The 16333-nt window shown below is 33.0% G+C and overlaps 1 protein-coding gene across 1 annotated transcript in view; it reads right to left on the bottom strand.

Moving 5' to 3' along the window:
• LOC139512768 (inter-alpha-trypsin inhibitor heavy chain H3-like) overlaps positions 1 to 16333 on the bottom strand; it is a 63578-nt gene that overhangs the window by 16229 nt on the left and 31016 nt on the right. Inside the window, exons 2-5 of the mRNA XM_071300669.1 lie at positions 5465 to 5628; positions 3421 to 3531; positions 1306 to 1538; positions 234 to 397 (exon numbers count right to left, since the gene is read on the bottom strand). Of these exons, the coding sequence (XP_071156770.1) occupies positions 234 to 397; positions 1306 to 1538; positions 3421 to 3531; positions 5465 to 5628 (672 nt within the window). The remainder of the gene's footprint in view (positions 1 to 233; positions 398 to 1305; positions 1539 to 3420; positions 3532 to 5464; positions 5629 to 16333) is intronic.

Genomic DNA, 16333 nt, shown 5'->3' with positions numbered 1-16333 from the left:
CTATATTTTGATTTCCTAATGTCTTTAATGGTATAATTTTAGCGCTAAACACCCAAACTCTAAATCAATACTGTTAAAATCGACATTGCAAAACTATAATATGCATGTTAGGACCAGAGTTTGTTAATACATAAAAGCAAAAAGTGACACTGCTTGACCACTTATATTTTAAAAGTATATTTCGAAGTAAATGTATAGAAAATAAAATATAATTCAATAAAAAAAATCAATACCAATAAATCTCCAGCATCTTTGTCCCTAGTTACATCATACTTCACTGTAAACTGTCCAGAGATACCTTGTTTTGACATTGCTTTCTGTTCTTGAACACTTGGAGCGTAAGTTATGTCTATTCTCGATGGAGAAATGTGTTTAATATTGGCAGATTTACCAACATCTATAAAAGAAGAAAGTTCATATCTTAAGAGCCTTCAACGTCGATCTATTTTAAAAATTTATGATATAAACAAATAGTAATCAACTGCAATACGTACTGTCATAGTTCTTTGATACTGGTTTTAAAACAACACACGTGACAACGATGCATTTATTATCATGAACTCTTAAAATTATTTACATACATTTTCTATATTTTTTCAAAATATTTATGCAGTCAATGTTTTAAATTTATTTTTGCTATCGAAAGTATTGATATAATTGATTAAGGTGGTACCTAACACTATAGGGATATAACTCTGTAAAATGAGCTAAACGTTTTAATTACTTTGTATTGTTAAGGAAATATTAAGCGTCTCGATGATCAATATTAGTGTTTTTCAAACTGCTATGTAGCCAACCAATTTTTTTTCGAGGAAGTGATTGGTTCAAGTTTTTTGAAATTATAATATATTTTTCAAAGGGTCAAAGTAAATATTTTGTCAAACTTTTAGGAAAATTAAACGAGCCAAAATAATTTTAGTCAAGGTGTTGGATACCACCTTAAATTAATTTAAAAGAAGACAAGTAATTCTCTCCTTTTTTATTACTACCACTATGACTTTTTAAGTATTGATGCTTCGTAGAATACTATAGTAAACCATGTCTTGAGAAAGAAAGTTGTAGAATCTCGTTGAAACGTGTGACTGGCATATAAGTGACCCTTATAGTTATGTTGACAAAACGTTTAACCCCTATTAAAGCATCTGACTATTGTATATACTGAAAAGCGCTGCACAGAATATGTAGCTTTTCATTTCTGGTTCTCCGCAGTTTGAAGGAGGTGGCTTAATATATGATGTAAATGCCAATTCAATAGACTGATCTTTTTTTTTCGATTTTCTGTTTCATTTATACAAACAGTTTTACCAATTTTTGTTTTTCCTTCCAGTGGTGGCATCGTTAAATCTATGATTTCTCTGGATTCACTAATGTGAACCTTTATTTCAAAGTCTTCCACTATTTGACCAGGATCTACATATATCACGTGATGATATGATCCAAGGCTTCGTCTCAGCATTTCCTGATATTTCAGCTTGAATATCACTAAGGCGTTCTTTTCAACATTTACCAGTATGTTAAACTTGTTCGAAGTTCTTGGACTGTTAAAAGATTGTATATCATTTAATATAATTAATTAAACAGAACGCATTATTAAATTAACATCCTAGTACTTCTGTTCATGATATTACAGTGTAAACCTGTGTATTCCGACACACTGGGGTACCAGACAAATCTTTAAGCGGATTAAGCAGGGTATCGGAATACTCAGATTTTTTCTGCTAGGATAGGCATATTTTGGGACCATGAAAATATATCGGTTAAAGCAGGATGTTGGAATATTCCGTTGTAGGATTAGGCAGGTTACACTGTATTTTTTGTATTAACAGAGGAACATATATGCAAATTAGTGTCATCATTTGTTTTGTTTAATAACTCTAGTTAATTAAAGGACCATTGGCTGTCAAATTTGTGTTTACCGATTTGACAAAAATTATCATATTTGATTTATAGCATACTATCAAAACGTATATCTAGGTTTGTTTGATTTCATGTTAAAAATTAACAAATAAGTTGATTATCGCTTTAACAAGTTGAAGGTTTTCTTTTTGATAAAAAAAAAAAGTTACGACTTATGCATGCGCAAACAATTTCTAGCTAATGGGTTAAATGGAAGGTCACATGGATACAGATTCAAGGAGATCGAGTTATTAATTTGCAAGTAAATAATTCATCACCGATGTTTCTTTGCCTATTTTGACAAAATTGAATCAAACTTTCTGCTGAAAGTGAATTATAATTTCATTATTTTACTTTTATCATATATTAAGTACAAAATACAGCTTTTTTGTATATCTAATAAAGGTTCTTTTTTCCAGTCTGTATCCATTACCCTGTATCGCATACCCCGTATCGCATAGCTAAACTCGTATCGCATACCCCGTATCGCATGGCAAAACCCGTATCGCATACCTAGCGTTACATCATAATTTGAATGACGTCATCGTTTGACCTATGACGTCCAGTTGCTCTATTTGCAATCCTTGCATAGGAAAAGAATGAGTTCCCACTAAAACAAATGTCCTATCATTTCAAATTAAATCGATATTTTTCCAAAAATTATTTCCCAGTAACTTTATGAGTGACTTTTATATATATATATATATATATATATATATATATATATATATATATATATATATATATATCAAAGACTGAAGTTTTATTTTTCGTTTGGTCATAATTTTCGTGAAGTCTATTTTCATTACCTGATGGATTAAACACAAATGCAAATTTAATTTTTTTTTGGTTAGAATAGATAGCAAACTTTTCAAGGAATATTTTTCTTGCTGTTCGTTCACCTCGTCAGAAAATTAAAATTAAAATTAAAATGATTTTGAATAATATCATGACATATCATCGTCAAATAAACAAAAACACTTTAAACATTTCTACATCTTTGAAAAATATTAATTTTAGTTGAAATAATAGGACAGTATTGTTTGAGGATGCATTTTAATACATATGTATGGTTTTAAACGTATATTGAAAATGTAATAGGTTAAAGAGGACATTACGATGTGGATATTAAGCAAATAAGGAAGTCTATAAAAATAAAGTCAGCTGGAAAAATACAAGAAAATCATAATGTTCTTTTCTAGCTTATAATTTCAGACGATTTAAAAAAAAATGGATATCCCATGATTGAATCTGATTCTACTAGAATATTTGATAAACAGAATAATACGTGGCAAAATCCGTATCGCATGCTGTATCCCCACTCGATCAATATCAGCCCTCGGGACTGATATTGGTTTCTCGTGGAGATACAGCATGCGATACGGATTTTGCCATGTATTATTCTATATTTATTATTGATTGAAACAAACACAATATTTTTTTCATATCTCATATGTAGTTCCCCTTTTAGTGGAGGTTTTGTTAAAGATGTTACTACATGACATTTTATAGTTTTTAACTTACGATGCAGCTATATGACCAGCACTTTCTCCACGACTTTTCGCTTCTTCAAACTGTCTCTTTGCTTTATCCTTCTCTTTCACATTACCAGCATATCGTTTACCTCCTATTTCCCTACGATACATATATTTCAGTTTTCAGTTTTAAAATATGCAATGAAGCACAACGGTTTGAATTCCAATTTATCAAAATCTTAATGTATATACCATTTGTTTTATATTTTTTCCAAGGAGAGAGGAAATTAATTCATATACATATATACACTAACTGAGGCAAATACTGCTCAAACACTTAAGTTTGAATAAAGCTTAGCCTACCAAAGGTTCAACTCAGTTACGTAGAAAGAGTGAACATTACTTGTGCATTGTTGACCCAATCATTCTTTCCATGTCAAGTTGAAATCTTGTGATGAGTCACAATCATGGATTTTATCAACAAGGAAAGCAGAAACGTGTTGATTAGTTTAATGGGATGTACAAAAAATGTATATATGGTCGTCTCTGACACGGTCATTCCATCCATATCAACCAAATTAAGATGGCGATTCATGATGATTGTAAGTTTTTAACCATAGCCTCATCGTTAGATAAATTATCTTTTCAAGATATTGATATGAAAATCTAATCTTCTGTTTCAATATTTCAACAAAGAAATAACACGACGGGTGCCGTATACAGTGCAAGAAATGCTTACCCTGCCGGAGCACCTGATTTCACTCCCGGTTTTAGTGGAGTTCGTGTTGTTTCTTATTTCTTATTTATAACTGTTGATGTAAATGACCTTTGGTTTGTGAGTCTTTGTTTACTCCTTGGTTTTGATTGTTATTGTCTTTCAACGTATTAATGTAAGAAAATACAACTTTCAACTTATATCGAGCTAAAGGTTTTTGAATTGTCCTGTGACTAAATTAAACTTAAATTAAGCTTTGTACGCATTGTCATACTTTGAACGACAAAATTATTTCATGTCTACCTGTGCGAATTTCAAACGCGCAATTTTCACTAGTACTCAAAACCCTCCTTCCTTGATGGGTGCATTTTACATAGACAAATAAAATCGTATAATATAATCAAAATGAGGATGTTAATTTGATGTATGCCTTTTTGTGCTTCTTCGTTACATTTGTTGTTTTTATAGTGATTAAGATGATAACACAATGTTGACTGCTGTACCCCTATTTTTGACTTTTTTACCTATTGTGTCTGTTTGTTTTGTTCACGCATCGGTGACAATATAATGGAATTTGATGCGACTGTCATACAAGTGAGAGGTTTAGCTAGCTATAAAACCAGGTTCAATCCACCATTTTCTACATTTGAAAATGCCTGTACCAAGTCAGGAATATGACAGTTCTTGTCCATTCATTTTTGATGCGTTTTGTTATTTGATTTTGCAATGTGATTATGGACTTTCCGAATTGATTTTCCTCTGAGTTCAGTATTTTTGTGATTTTACTTTTTGTCCATGCTGATCATTTGGATAAACCAGAAGAATTGCTCAATACAAATTCATTAATAATTTGCAGTCGGTACCGCTGCTGGTGGACTAACAGCTCAGTAGTCAGTATTTGGTACTGGAATGATTTATAACAAACCTTTTTTAATTGTGTGTTGATGAATTTATGAATTTATTAAGAAACAAAGGTTTAAACTCCCTCAAGTAAAGTTGAACTTAATTGATTTGGCTATATTTTTCCTCTTTTTTGCCAATATAGCTCTCAAAAGGTATCGGTTCTTATACATTCTTGGTTTTCAAATATTTGTTTTTGAGCATTCCTGACTAATGCGAATCAAGACAAACGCTTTGTACGCACGACATTTATAAAGTGTTGATTTAATTTTTTTTAATCACAGATGGACAGTAAAAACAATATGTATTTCGTAACAAAAGGTTGATTGCTTTTTATATAATATATAGAAAAAAATAGGTGCATATTTATACTGTTCACCTTTTCTAGGGGCTAAACTGATATTAAAGAAGTAACAATAGAACAATGAAATTTCGATCAAAAGTAATCAATAACTGCAGTAAATAATCAAAGTCTTACATTGTAAAGCCTGTTATAAAAGCTGAATCTGGTAGAGTCATATCAAACATTATTTCTGATGCTTCTTGATTTACGTTGAGAATTTTAGTCTCCACTACTGTTGTAGCAAATCTGAAGTAGATATCTGACGAAATATGCATCGACTTTATTTCTGGTTTTAATATCTGCAACAGAAATGGAGAAAAGAGTTTGCATCCATTATTTATATAAAAAAGGAAGCATATAGTTATATCTATTCGGAACATCTGAATGAATAAAAACATATATTCGGAACGGCTGCAGAAATACAAATATCTTTATTTATCATAAACTTATTAAAATTCATGATATAATTGTAACCCTTGAGAAAACTAATTTTGTACATATTTGTATTCTTCAAATTTGAAGAATTGACTTAACAGTGTTTTCAAATGCTTTGAGTGCAGGTAATGATTGTCTGGCGGTTGGCTCACTAATATTTGACAGCAAATCGAGTGCATTTAAGCGGGTCTTCAGTAAATCACATTTAAACAATTCCATTGATACAACACACAGTAAAATTTCGATATCCGGAATAGACGAAATGTTGGGCTTTGTATGAAATCAAACATTCCATTGTTTGTTTCGTATCTCCATGAATCTAGTATTTAGGTGTCAGACCACCAATTAACCCAAACCATTAGAACATTTATCATTGTTTATTTAAACTAACCAACACCTTTGCAGAAATGAAACATTTGGTAAAAGAGAAATATATGAAGACAGTTTTTAGCCAAAATTTACTTTACCATCAGTTTTCATAGAATTAAATTGAGGATTGATGCGCTCCAAAGTATACTTCTTCAAGTTTAACTTAAAAAGCCTTCTTTTACCCCTGGGAAGATGACTCAATTTGTAAAAAGGGACCATCAGTCTGTTAACTAAATGACTTATGTACAGAAAATATTCAGGAATATAATATTTTAATGTGTAATAAAAGGTTTTCAGAAAACCGGAGTTTATTCTTAGTAATAATTAAACAATACCATTGTTACAACACAGTTAAATTTCGATATTCGGTTTAGGGGTAGGGTAGGCAGTAGTAAAAATCAAACATTCCGTAAATTGTTGCTTTCGTCACGGAATGTTATCTTTTGAACTATGGTGTTTCACTACAAGACATAGACGTTTTTAAACATTGACATATAGAAAAGTGATGCATGTACAATTTATGATATACCTAATTCTATAAGATGAAACTAAAGGGTAAATGTTTAGAAAATTGAAAAAATTGAAAAAGAAACTTTGATATTAATGCAATTTTTATGTAACAATATTTGTCATTGGCTAAAAGTTACCGTCAAATCCTCATTTGACCAGGCGTTACTAAGGAGGAACCAGCCATTTTGAATTGATTAAATCAATAAATGTTCGATAACTTCAATATTATCGAATAAAAAAAAACAACACCTACCTCAAATTTGCCATTTTTTCATGAAGTTTCGCAAATGTTTTTTGTATGTCAAACTTATTCGTTTTTCATGCCCTTATGAAGTATTTCTTTTTACGAAATAACAGTACCGTAGTGGAAGAGTTGCCACCGTCAATTTGGACTACAGTACTGTTATTCCTTAAATCACTGGCGTCAACGTGATGACCGTAACTGCAATTACGATCATCCCAATATGGCGGACACAGATATAAGGTTATTTAAGAAGGCTGATTTCTCCACTTTAACAGCTTATTTTCAGCTTTGTTTTATATCAAGAAAATCTTTATAAGCATTTCCATTGAATGTGTTTTTCATAAATTAAAGAAAATCAACCGGAAGAACGAAAATCGAGATTCAAAAAATCACGATGATTATCGTGACTTCGTCTATAGATAATCACTTGTTTTTTTTATAAGAAGTTGAGCGTAACTCAAAATTTACGAATGTTTTTTTTTTCACTAAATGAACACCCTATTTAACAGTCACGATAAAAAAACATTTTTCTTATTTTAAAATTAAACAAAGAATAAATGAAAACCGCTATTCTAAAATATTATTTTCTTATGCGTAATTAAGTTAACATTCAAAAAGGATTTACGTTGATATGAAGTTGATATAAATCATAAATATCATTCTCATGATACAGTTTAAGAATACCGGCCAAAACTTTCAATGAATACATTAAAGGAGGGCATGAACGTCCGTGTACATTTACGCCAAACATTTTTCATTTTAAAATGAAAAATAAATTTTCAAATTGCTCTGCAAATCTTAAAGGTAGTTGGTTTGAAAAATGTAACAAAAACCTATAGAAATCACTTTCGAAAAACCATTTTCTCTATGAGATTTGAAATTTATTATTTTCATGAAATTATATTCTTGATTTAAAGAAGATATTGAAACAAATAACAATAACTTTCTGTTAAAAATGATTTTATTTTGTCAAAAGTTTAAAATTATTGAAACATTTGTATTTGCTTGCTTTAGAAAACAAAACATATTTTAAATCATTCTTAAAAGCAAATATTGAAAATACTGACCTTTAGCATTTTTCAATTTAGTTTACAATATTGACAAATGGAAAATGATCTAACGTGGAGCATTTTTCAATTTGACTTACAATATTGAAAAATGGAAAATGCTCAAGCGTGGAGCATTTTTCAATTTGTCTTCAAATATTGAAAAATGAAAAATGCTCCAACGTGGAGCATTTTTCAATTTGACGTTTAATATTGAAAAATGAAAAATGCTTCAATTTTTCAATTTTCATTTTACTGTGCAATATTCAAATTTGAAAAATGTTCATTATTTAAATGTCTAATAATGGGAACGAAATGTAATTTGTTTCAATGTAGGCGTTTTAAATGTTTAAATTGTTGTCCCTTTTTATTAAATGTTTTACTATTTCCGTTTTTTTTTTGTCTTGTTTTAAGCGCAATATGTCTTGAAGATCTTTTTAAGGTGTGTTTGTGTGTGTGTGTGTGTGTGTGTGTGAACTATGTGTGGTATCAACAAATTCCGAACAAGAATGGTACACTGACAAGTACGATAATGACCACAAAGAATCATTCTTTCTTTTTATCTATATACAATGTATATAGCTGTCTTTGTAGCTACGTGTTTATATCTATCTTTCGATCTATCAATCTGGGCCCAGTTTCACGAAGCTGTCTTAGGACTAAGACATGTCTTAGGATGGTCTTACGACATATCTTAGTCCTAAGTGGGTTTCACAAAGCGGTCCTAAATTAGGACATCTCTTAAAGTTGGTCATAAAGTTAGGACAACGCGAGAGGTGTCTTATGATGGTCTTAGGATAGTTATACGTTTACTTATATAAATTACACTCATTTTTTATATTAATTTTGAAAAAAAATATCTTATTATTATCTAATTATCTATTCTCCTGTTCCTGCTTAAAACATATATACATTGACGGATTATCAGGATTTGTCAACAATGAAAGTTCGATGTTTTGATATAAAAATTGCACGATTTTATCTCTTAACCTTTTATATAACCAATAAAGTCGAAATTGAATTCAACTCACTTGTACCAAAACAATGTCATAATTATGTCACCCGATCGACATTAATGTCGGGTGACATATTGCTTTTCCTCTGTTTCTTTACTATTATTATTATGGCACCCTCAACGGAGTTGGGGTGACATATTGTTATTGTTCGTTTCTTTTTTTCTTATCATTATGTCACCCGATCGACAATGTCGGGTGACATATTGCTTTTCCTCTGTTTCTTTGTTATGGCACCCTCAACGGAGTTGGGGTGACGTATTGTTATTCTACGTTTCTTTTTTTTCTTATTATTATTTTTCTTGCAACACATTTTGTCCAGGCGATTTCTCCAAATCTAAAGTACCAAAGTTGATGGAACTTTACTATATTAAGGACCCCCATGTGCAGAGTTGCAGGAAGCATGGAATGGTTCAAGATGGCTGCCGTTTCCATGGAAACAGAACAAATGTGAAAAAATCCAGTTTTTGTTTTTGGTGAACTGTTTGAATATGCTTTAACTCAGAATCATTATATTTGAATACAATGGAGGTGCCCACTATATACAGGTGTTGGGTGATTTTGGCACTCATTGGAACTACTATGTTGCCATGGAAACTACACCAAAAATTTCCAAAATATGGAAATGCTCCAAATTTTTTGAAACTTCACAGTAACGATGAGCAACATTGGAAGATGTGGAATTTGGCGTTGGAATTTCCAAAATATCTGTTGTTACCATGGAAATAATGCAAAAAGGTCAAAACTTTGAATTTTCACAGAACATTCCAGAACATCAATGTTAAATTTATTCTAGAGACATTAAATGGTATATGATGGTATATATGATTATGGAGGGAAAAAACTGCACTTTTGGAATATTCAGAATGGCCGCCGTTACCATGGGAACAGCAAAATTATGAAAAACTTCAAAATGCTTTAAATTTAATGAAACTTATACATGTAACACATTTTGCCTAGCTTATGTAGACTTAACTTTTGAGTTTGGAATTTTCAAAATGGCCGCCGTTGCCATGGAAACAGCAAAAATATTCTAAATGGTTGCCGCTGGCCTGTCAATGGGGAAAGGGTGCCATCCGCTATTGCTTGCAATGGCAAATCTAGTTATGTCACCCCTTTGAAAAAGGGGGGATATATTGTTATTCTACGAATTTTTTCTTCCACACTTTTTGTCCAGCCGATTTCTCGGAGATGCCTTGACATATATTTATAAAACTGCAGCATAATGACAATCCCCATGTGCAAAGTTGCAGTAAGCATGGAATGGTTCAAGATGGCCGCCGTTTCCATGGAAACGGCAAAAATGTAAAAAACCGAAAAATGGTCCAAATTTAATGAAACTTTCAGAACTAATAACTCATCGTTAGAAGGCGTGACATCCATCTTAAGAACTTTTAAAATGGCTACCGTTGTCATGGAAACGGTCCAAACGTGAAAAAAACGAAAATAAATCCTTAATTAATTCATAGAAAATAAACCGCTACAGATACGGCAAAAAAAACCGTAAGTAGAAAACAGCAGTATAAACTGTAGAATTCATTGCCGTTGGAATTTTTAAGATAGCTGCTGTTACCATGGAGATAACGCTAAAAGTGCACATTGGACCCATATGGTAAAAAACGTCAAAGTAACATTTTCGTACAAATTTTAAGCTCATTCCCGTTTAAATGCTATTGTATTGTCATCTGTCTTCGAAATTTTCAAAATGGCCGCCGTTGCCATGGAAACAGCCTTAAAAAAAAAAAAAAAAAAAAAAAAAAAAAACCGAGAAAATTTGAGACAAAATTCTGTGATGAAGACTATGTGCAAAACATCTTCTAGAATATGCTAGAAGAAAACGAATATATAATTTAACGTGCTTCTTTCTATTCTATACAAACATCGTGCTCTCAAGAGAAAATCGCCACTGAGAGAGAGAGAGAGAGAGAAACATGAAGAGTACACATAATTGACATTTCTGCACTTGCATTAAAGTACACATCCGTTAATCGAACACCTGCAAAAATATACACATTAGCTGAAATCAATCGATAAGCGTGTAATTAAATTGTACAAGATAAAATACTTGTATCGTGTGATACGCGTGATATTGAAGAATAAAATGAACAGTTAGTATGCCGCTCCGTCAATATATACACATGTTGTCTGTCCAAGGTCCCCTCTAAAAAGAATAGTAATGTACTAACTCCACGATAATATACTTCAGTATCACGTGACAGCACCTTTCTTCCTCAAGCGTGTGTCTAATTTAAGATTTTAAAGAGTTCCCCAACTATAAATAGACATCACTCTTAGTCTCCGAGAAGAGAAAAAAGGGGGGGGGGTCAAAGGCATGTATACTAGACGTGCCATGTGACTTTGATACACTCAAACTGGTTGCTGCTACTGTGACAATGTCAAGAACGGGGTGACATCCTCCGCTATTGCTTGCAATGGCAAATCTAGTTATGGCACCCTCAACGGAGTTGGGGTGACGTATTGTTATTGTACGTTTCTTTTTTTCCTTATTTTTATTATTCTTCTTCAACACTTTTTGTCCACACAGTTTTTCGGAATTGTATCGACCAATGTTGATGGAACTATACCATAATGTGGACCAGCATATGAAGTTGTGCACCTGACTTTGGAATGGTCAAGATGGCTGCCGTTTCCATGGAAACTGCAAAAATCCGAAAATATTCAAAGTGTTTTAAACTGGAAGAAACTCCACAGGAATGGTAACTGGCATGAGATGATTTGCAGTTTGACTTTGGAATTTCCAAAATGGCTGCCGTTACCATGGAAACAGCTCAAATATCAAAAATTCTAACTCTTTCATTATAACATCCAGCTGGATGAAACTTTGTAAAAATGTGACCCAGTATGCCAAGATGTCAAGACAATATTTGGATAGTTCAAAATAGCCGCCGTTGTCATGGAAACTGGTGCCAAGTTTTGCATTGACCCTATGGAAAAATGCATAAAATCAGCATTTTCTCAGAGAGTAGTGCACCAAACTAAATGAAACTGTATTGATTTATAACATGACATGTGGCAATGAGACGTACGCTTTTAGAATTTTGGAATTATCTACTGTAACCATGGTTGCAGCACAAATGTTCAAAATTTCCAAAAAAAATTAAGTGTTGCAAACTGGATGAAAATTTACAGGAATAGTGACTGACATGTGCGGAGTAACATTTTGAAGTTGGCATTTCCAAAATGGCCGCCGTAACCATGGAAACAGCAAAATTGTCCAAAATTTCAAAATGCTTCAAACTTAATGAAATTTTGCAAAAATGATAACTTGCAAGGGTAGATGCCTTCTTTGACATTATAATTTCCAAAAATGGCTGCAGCTTGCCTGGCAATGGGGGGACGAGGGTGCCATCCGTTATTGCTAGCAATTACAAATCTAGTTATTATTATTTTTATTCTTCCACACATTTTGTCCATGCTATTTCTCGGAATTGGTCAAACCCATGTTGATGGAACTATACCATATTATGAACCGCCATGTGAAGTTGTGCAAGAGACATTGGAAAGGTAAAAAATGGCTGCCGTTACCATGGAAACAGAACAAATGTGAAAAAATCCAGTTTTTTGTTTTGGTGAACTATTTGGATACTATTTAACTCAGAATCATTATATTTTAATACAATGTAGGTGCCCACTATATACAGGTGTTGGATGATTTTGGCACTCATTGGAACTACTATGTTGCCATGGAAACTACTCCAAAAATTTCTAAAATCTCAAAATGTTCCAAACTTAATGAAACTTCACAGTAACGATGAGCAACATTGGAAGATGTGGAATTTGGCGTTGGAATTTCCAAAATCGCTGTTGTTACCATGGAAACAATGCAAAAAGGTCAAAACTTTGAATTTTCACAGAACATTCTAGAACATCAATGTTGATTTATTCTAGAGACATTAAATGGTATATGATTGTATATGATTATGGAGGGAAAAAAATGCAGCGGGGGTTTGGAATATTCAAAATGGCCGCCGTTACCATGGAAACAGCAAAAATACAAAAAACTTCAAAATGCTTCAAATTTATTTAAACTTATAACAAATGTTGCTCAGCTGATGTAGACTTGACTTTTGAGTTTGGAATTTCCAAAATGGCCGCCGTTACCATGGAAACATCAAAAATACAAAAAACTTCAAAATGCTTCAAATTTATTGACACATATAACAAATGTTGCTCACCTAATGTAGACTTGACTTTTAAGTTTGGAAATCCAAAATGGCCGCCGTTACCAATGCTACCGCTCACTTGGCAATAGGGGAAGGGTGCCATCCGCTATTGCTTGCAATGGCAAATCTAGTTATTATGTCACCCGATCGACAATGTCGGGTGACATATTGCTTTTCCTCTGTTTCTTTTTCCGTATTATTATTATGGCACCCTCAACGGAGTTGGGGTGACGTATTGTTATTCTACGTTTCTTTTTTTTCTTATTTTTCTTGCAACAAATTTTGTCCGCGCGATTTCTCGAAATCCAATGGACCAAAGTTGATGGAACTTTACTATATTAAGGACCCCCATGTGCTGTGTTGCAGGAAGCATGGAACGGTTCAAGATGGCTACCGTTACCATGGAAACAGAACAAATGTGAAAAATTCCAGTTTTTTGTTTTGGTGAACTGTTTGGATATGCTTTAAATCAGAATCATTATATTTTAATACAATGTAGGTGCCCACTATATACAGGTGTTGGATGATTTGAGCACTCATTGGAACTACTATGTTGCCATGGAAACTATACCAAAAATTTCAAAAATATCAGAATGCTCCAAACTTCATGAAACTTCACAGTAACGATGAGCAACATTGGAAGATGTGGAATTTGGCGTTGGAATTTCCAAAATATCTGTTGTTACCATGGAAACAATGCAAAAAGGTTAAAACTGTGAATTTTCACAGAACATTCCAGAACATCAATGTTAAATTTATTCTAGAGACATTAAATGGTATATATGATTATGGAGGGAAAAAATTGCAGCGGGGGGTTTGACTTTGGACTATTCAAAATGGCCGCCGTTAACATGGGAACAGCAAAATTATGAAAAACTTCAAAATGCTTTAAATTTAATGAAACTTATAACAAATTTTGCCTAGATTATGTAGACTTAACTTTTGAGTTTAAAATTTTCAAAATGGCCGCCGTTGCCATGGAAACAGCAAAAAATTTCTAAATGGATGCCGCTGGCCTGGCAATAGGGAAAGGGTGCCATCCGCTATTGCTTGCAATGGCAAATCTAGTTATGTCACCCTGACTGAGGTCGGGTGACATATTGTTATTGTACGATTCTTTTTTTTATCATTATTATTCCACACTTTTTTGTCCAGAATATTTCTGACAATAGGATGGACCAATTGTTATGGAACTATACCAAAATGTTAATGGCCATATGCAGAAGTGCAGTCGAGGGTTGGCATATCCAACATGGCTGCCGTTGTCATGGTAACAGAAAGAATGTAAAAATATAATGGAACATTCTAGAACATTAGTGTTACAGTAAATCTACGGCCATTAAATGTTATATAATGCACGGCCGACACTCGGCTAACCGAGAGTTTGGTCGGTTAATCTATATTGAGTATGCGGCTATATCGGCGGTTGGTCTGTTAATCGGGTTGGTTATACGTCTGTTAAGAGTAAAACTCACAATTTAATGATAAACTCTGTTATATATACAGATTTTTGCCATATTATGAGAACCACATCAAAAAAAGAAAAGTGTCTGACAAAATGATATCTATCATAGAACATTTTCCACCAGTAAAAAAAATGCATAGCCTGCGCAGTTTTAAGTAAAACGAAAAGGCGTCTCGCAAGTATGTGGTTTTTATGCTTGTACGCATAGCAATATTTTGGATAAAAGGCTAAAAAACAATTTTATATATGATTTAAAGGACACAAAATAGTACTTTGGTTCTAAAAAAATAATTGTCATTGATAAATATTTCATAATTGTTATATAAGTTGAGTAATACCACATTTTAATGAATATTAGGGGAATACAGTCTGTTAATGGGTTGGACAATTTAAATCGTGTCAGTTAAGAGTTATTTAGCCACGACAATAGTCTTACTACCTTTAGTTTATATTTTCACATTGAAAAAAATGAGATGTACTTGTGACGAAAAAATTACAATACGGTGCAACAGTATCCTTATAGAAAGAGAACTTTTATTTTAATTTTATTTCTTTGCATTTCATTGAAGGGTGTGTCACTTCAATATAGCGTTATATGGACTGATTGGCCGCTCGTATTCGCACGAATTTATTATTTACGCCAAGTTGTCAGTCAGCTTTTTTTTTGTCTGTTCAAAGTCTGTAACATCTATGAATCTGTCATGTGTTGCAATGCAGCTGGTTAAATTCCATGCGTTTTCTTTGAAATATTAAGGCTTTTCTACCTTAGGAATAGATTACCTTATGCCGGCGTCACACATTGGCGTATAGACCGGCGTGCACCAAACGTACAGATAAAATTGACAAAGTCGGTATACGTAAGTTGCATGCCATAGGAACGCTTAGCAATAGTTCAAAGCGCGTTGCATAAGTTTTTAGTACGTCGAAATACAAAGGTAAAATTGAGAAAGGAAATGGGGAATGTTTCAAATCGACAACAACCCGACCATAGAGCAGGCCAATGCCACCAATGGGTCTTCAATGTAGAGAGAAACTCCCGCACCCGTAGGCGTCCTTCAGCTGGCCCCTTAAAAGATATGTATACTAGATCACACAAGACTACCAAAGGCCAGAGGCTCCTGACTTGGGACAGGCGCAAAATTGCGGCGGGGATAAACATGTTTATGAGATATCAACCCTCCCCCTATTCCTCTAGCCAATGAAGGAAAGTAAATACGCTTGATGAACGCTACAATCACAGGAAATTTGTATGCAGCATAAAAAAACATACAACATACGCCAACATACGTTTCTAGTACGCCCAATACACGCTTAAAGCTCGTTTTGCACACGTTACAAATATGATTGACAGGTTAAATGCATCCAAAATTACTAGCGTATTGGCAGCGTAAATGATTTTGAACACGCCAGTGCTATACGCTGATGTGTGACGCCGGTATTAGTTGCGTTTCCTCAATGCTTTTCAACTTCGTATTTTATTTGGCCTTTTAAACATTTGTTTCGTGACTGATGATTTTTCGTAGACGAAACGCGTGTCTGGCGTAAATATAAGGCGTAAATATAAAATTTTAATCCTGGTATCTATGAGGAGTTTATTTCCGGTATGTATTGTCTTTTGAAATTAATATTACTTTGATATTACACTTTTTGAAACCATTTCTATCAATTTTCAGATTCCATTGTCTAAACGTATGTTTCATTGTTCATGTGTTGTTTCCATCTATTCTAGCCACTAATC

Source organism: Mytilus edulis, chromosome 1 (assembly GCF_963676685.1).
Source record: "Mytilus edulis chromosome 1, xbMytEdul2.2, whole genome shotgun sequence".
Classification (NCBI taxonomy): domain Eukaryota; kingdom Metazoa; phylum Mollusca; class Bivalvia; order Mytilida; family Mytilidae; genus Mytilus; species Mytilus edulis.
Note: the sequence above shows the minus strand (reverse complement) of the source record. Positions and strands in the feature narration are given on the sequence as shown.